At 33.9% G+C, this 4,464-nt stretch overlaps 1 protein-coding gene across 4 annotated transcripts in view; it reads right to left on the bottom strand.

Moving 5' to 3' along the window:
- Positions 1 to 310: 310 nt before the first annotated feature.
- tbc1d12b (TBC1 domain family, member 12b) overlaps positions 311 to 4,464 on the bottom strand; it is a 36,526-nt gene continuing 32,372 nt past the window's right edge. For all 4 annotated transcript variants that reach the window (XM_079845647.1, XM_079845644.1, XM_079845645.1 and 1 more), the window contains 2 exons: positions 3,377 to 3,635; positions 311 to 3,180 (listed from right to left, as the gene is read on the bottom strand). In XM_079845647.1, coding sequence (XP_079701773.1) covers positions 3,112 to 3,180; positions 3,377 to 3,635 — 328 coding nt within the window. In that variant the 3' untranslated portion in view covers positions 311 to 3,111. The remainder of the gene's footprint in view (positions 3,181 to 3,376; positions 3,636 to 4,464) is intronic.

Below are 4,464 nucleotides of genomic sequence, written 5' to 3'. Positions count from 1 at the left end.
AAGGGAGATATTGATGAATGGAGGCCTTTGTGCGCCACCTGGTGTTCTGGAGGAACGAATAGGCTGAGAAGACGCGAAATTATTTGTAAAGAACATATTGATTACCCATCCTCCCTCATCCCTATATACTGCTTTTAAACATTTCGGTGCTTATCCTTTGTAAGTAATTATTTTTTTTTCATTTATTTATTATTTTTCAATGTATGTTAATTCGATAGACTGTGTTTGTGTACAACACAACTAAGGTATAAAGAGAACAAAGTGTATTGAAGTCACAATGAACAAAAAAAAAACAAAAAACACAACAACTACAACTGTATTTTTTGATTTATTTACACATTTGAATATTGTGGTGACAAATATTTCACATATTTACAATTTATCTTCACTTGAGTATGAAAACTGTACAATAAAACCAGGAGTGTGTAGAAAACAAACCAAGAATTAATGATACAATTTACATTTTTCATCAAGATACATCACCAAATGGAAAAAATGTTTAGAGACCCAATATTTACAGATATTAGGGTTAAAATCCACAATAAACAATGCATTTAGTCAAGTAATTGAACTGAAATCAAACACAAAAATGACACAGATTGTATTTTTATACCACACATTCTCATTCTTTAACTGGCAAATAATGTCAGTTCATTTAAGAAAATGTACATTAAGTACACAGATGTCTGAATGCATTATTCACACTGACAATAATAAGATTTAGTTTAAAAATTAAGCTACATATTAGTAGCCTGGCTCCGCTCTCCTACATACTTCCGCTCAATTTTCATTTTCCTTCAGTGCTCCGTCTGGGATTGCGGTATATTCTTTGGTTTTCTCCGGTCAAATTTTAACCGGTCACATCAGTGAACAGAGGGAGTGTCTGAGAGCGATGACGTTGATGTCGTGCGCTAATTTGAGATGACGTCACAGCCAAACATTAGCGATTGGTTATGGCAGATCCAGAGTGGCTCTGGGCAGATCCAATAGTTTTAAACTTCAACAGAGTACCCGCCTTCAAGGAAGTTAACGCTTGTCAATGGAGAGTGGCCAGACTCTCTGTACAAATGAAATGTACGAGAGTCTGGTAGGACCAGGCTAACATATTAGTGTTTTATAAGAAGAACAATGGTGTGTCGACTTCGAAAATGCAATAATTCTTCAGCAAAATGCTTCTTAACACGTCACACACTATATGCAGTATTCCTGCATTATTAAAGGGAGAGTACACCCAAAAATTGAAATGTACTCACCCTCAAGTCATCCTAGGTGTATATAACATTCTTCTTTCAGACGAATACAATCTGAGTTATATTAAAAAAGTCCTGGCTAATCCAAGCTTTATAATAGCAGTAATTGTTTATATTTAAACTTTATAAAAGTAAAGTTTCGGCCGATCGCCTTCCGTATTCAATTAATGTAAAAAACACTTTCGTGTTGAAAGTGCCTCCGCAGTTCAAAATGCTTACGCTAACAGCGAGAGCCACTTTCAACACTTTTCCACGGAAGGCGATCGGCCGGAACATTACTTTATAAAGTTTTAATATGGATATTTTTCTTACACAAACGCATCGATTCGCTTCAGAAGGCCTTTATTAACCCCCCGGAGCCGTGTGGAGCAGTTTATTTGATGGACAGTAGGGGTGTAACGGTACACAAAACTGACGTAACCTAAATTCAGTTGCTATTTATTTTTAAATATAATAATCAACACTCATAAGCTTCACATAAGGCAGTTTTTGCATTAAATTCGAAATCTAATTATATATATTTTTTTCTCTAATTCGTTGTTGAAATATATCATTTATACTACAGTGGCTGCCATTTTCATGACAGATTTATTTAAACATACATTAAATCTTCCAGATATCACTAACAGGCTAAGTAGCCTAGTATATAATGAATATATAGGCTAATATAGTGCATATATTTAGTGAAAGAGTTAATTTCTCTAGTGAATTAACAGCTGTGGACACTGAAGGACTTCTGAGGTAAGTTAACAGTTAAATGTGATGCTACGTGACATTGTTCTCAAGCTGTCTTTCCGCGGTTGAAACACCAATTGAGCGATTACACGACATATTATACATTTCAGTAAGTTGTAATGTATCCTCAACATACCTTAAGAGATATTAATTTATGTTTATTCTTTAGGAAGAGACGATCGTTTTCACGCGCGCGTCACCGCTGGAACTGACGCGTCTATACAGTCCGTCACAAACGTCAAAACGCCATTTATTTATCGTTTGAATGTCGTGATAAAATGGACTGAATACTTAATATGTTCGTGTGGGAACTCGGATTGAAGTGTGATCCGCGCTTACAACAAGCCGACTGTTAACTGTTAAAGATTGCATTCCGACCCAAAAGCCCTGCACCGAAACGGTTCGGTAAGAATACGTGTACCGTTAAACCCCTAACGGACAGATGCATTTTTATGGACTTAAAAACAGAGCAATAGTCACTGCTATTATAAAGCTTGGATTAGCCAGGACTTTTGTAATATAACTTTGATTGTATTCGTCTGAAAGAAGAATGTCATATACACCTAGGATTATTTGAGGGTGAGTAAATCATGGGCTAATTTAAATTTTTGGGTGAACCAACCCTTTTACTGCATCTGACTTATTTTTACAATTTCTATTGCACTTCAGTATGGTCTTGTTCTACAGAACAAAACCGTTAAAAAAAAACATCAAATTTTTTAAAATCTCAGAACCTCTATTGTTAAAATCTCAAGTGCATTAAACAGGCTCAGAATGTATCTCCTTCAAAACAAACTTCAGCTTTCAAAAAGAGTTAATGGTATGCATGTCGGCACATTTGTTCAAACGCGCCACTTGATTAGGATTCCCCTCACTAAGGAGGAATATTAAAAAAGCCTGATGCTGGTATCTGGTACAGTACATGACTAAGCTGGTGGAATATTTTCTCATAAAAGGCTTATATTTTGAATTCATACACACTTTAACTTCAGTAATACTGGTGTGGTTACAAAGGAATCAAGTTTAGCTTTTTCTTCACATTACATTTGACTTCTTTGAACCCCTTTTTCATACAATCCTCTCTGCCAATCCATTCATTAGCGTAAAACAATAGAAATATGAGAGCTCAAGAATTTTTCACCGAAGGACTGCTGCTTTTTTCCATTTCTTTATCCTTTATGAGGGCATTAAACACCTGAGGAAGAGAAAAAGACAATTCACATGTTAAAAGAACTCACAACTTCACACAGAATCATTTGACTAGGTATCTAATAATAAAGATTATGCAAAACAATATTTGAAGAGAGCATAGAGAGTCTATTTGCATTTCATTTCCTGTCAGCTACAAATTCCACTGGTTGATCTCTGTGCCGGCTCGGAGAGGAACTGACCTGTGTCCACTTCCTGTTGCAGCTGATCATCTGCGTGTTGGCGATGCAGCTGAAGAGGCGTTCGGGCGGCGTGTCCTCCGGCAGTCTGGTCAGGAACTGAGCGATGTGGATGAAATCCATCTGCAGGAGCACTTCCTCATAGAGCCGCAGGATCCCGAGTCCCGTACGGAACAGGAACTCCTCCCCGTCTCTGCAGAACACATCCCACACCCGACATGCCACATCTAACGGCAGGGACTTGGTGTAGAGGGTGAAGATCCTGTAAACGCACATTTGGAAACAAAATATTTACATAAAGAAAACGAAAATTACAGTAATGCATTCAGGTGTTTTGTTTAGCCTTCATGAGCATGAATATGATCAGCATCAGACTCCTAAACAACATACACTTACTAGGGGTGTGAGATATGTATTGTCTACAATAATATCCTAATTGTTGTTTTAATGTATGGAATTCCAAAGCTGACTTAATAAAAAAAAAACTAAAAGAAATGAGTGTTTATACTTTTATTTCCTTATTTATGTATAATTGTATTTTTTTCTACATTTATTTCCATTTTTATTTATTTCAACATTTATTTACATATATTTGTATTTATGTATACATTTATTTATTTTCACGTGTATTTATTTATTTTTACATTTATTTATTTTCACATTTATTTATTTATTTCTACATTTATTTATTTCCACATTTATTTATGTTTATTTGTATTTTTGTATATTTGTATTTATGTCTACATTTATTTATTTGCACATTTATTTATGTATTTTGACATTTATTTATATTTGTATTTGTCTACATTTATTTATTTATATATTTATTTTCACATGTATTTATTTATTTTCACATTTATTTAATTCTACATTTATTTATTTTCACATTTATTTATTTATTTCTATATTTATTTATTTTCACATTTAATATTTTATTTTCACATTTATTTATTTCTACATTTATTTATTTCTACATTTATTTATTTATACATTTATTTATTTCTTGACATCGTAATGTTATTTTTTCTGCAATTGTTATTGTACACATATATTGTACATACATCTTATATTGCATTGTATTAGCAACCCCC

The sequence above is a fragment of the Gobio gobio genome (genome assembly GCF_949357685.1).
Source record: "Gobio gobio genome assembly, chromosome: 20".
Lineage (NCBI taxonomy): Eukaryota > Metazoa > Chordata > Actinopteri > Cypriniformes > Gobionidae > Gobio > Gobio gobio.
The sequence above is the reverse complement of the archived record's forward strand: the minus strand, read 5'-3'. Positions and strand labels throughout refer to the sequence as shown.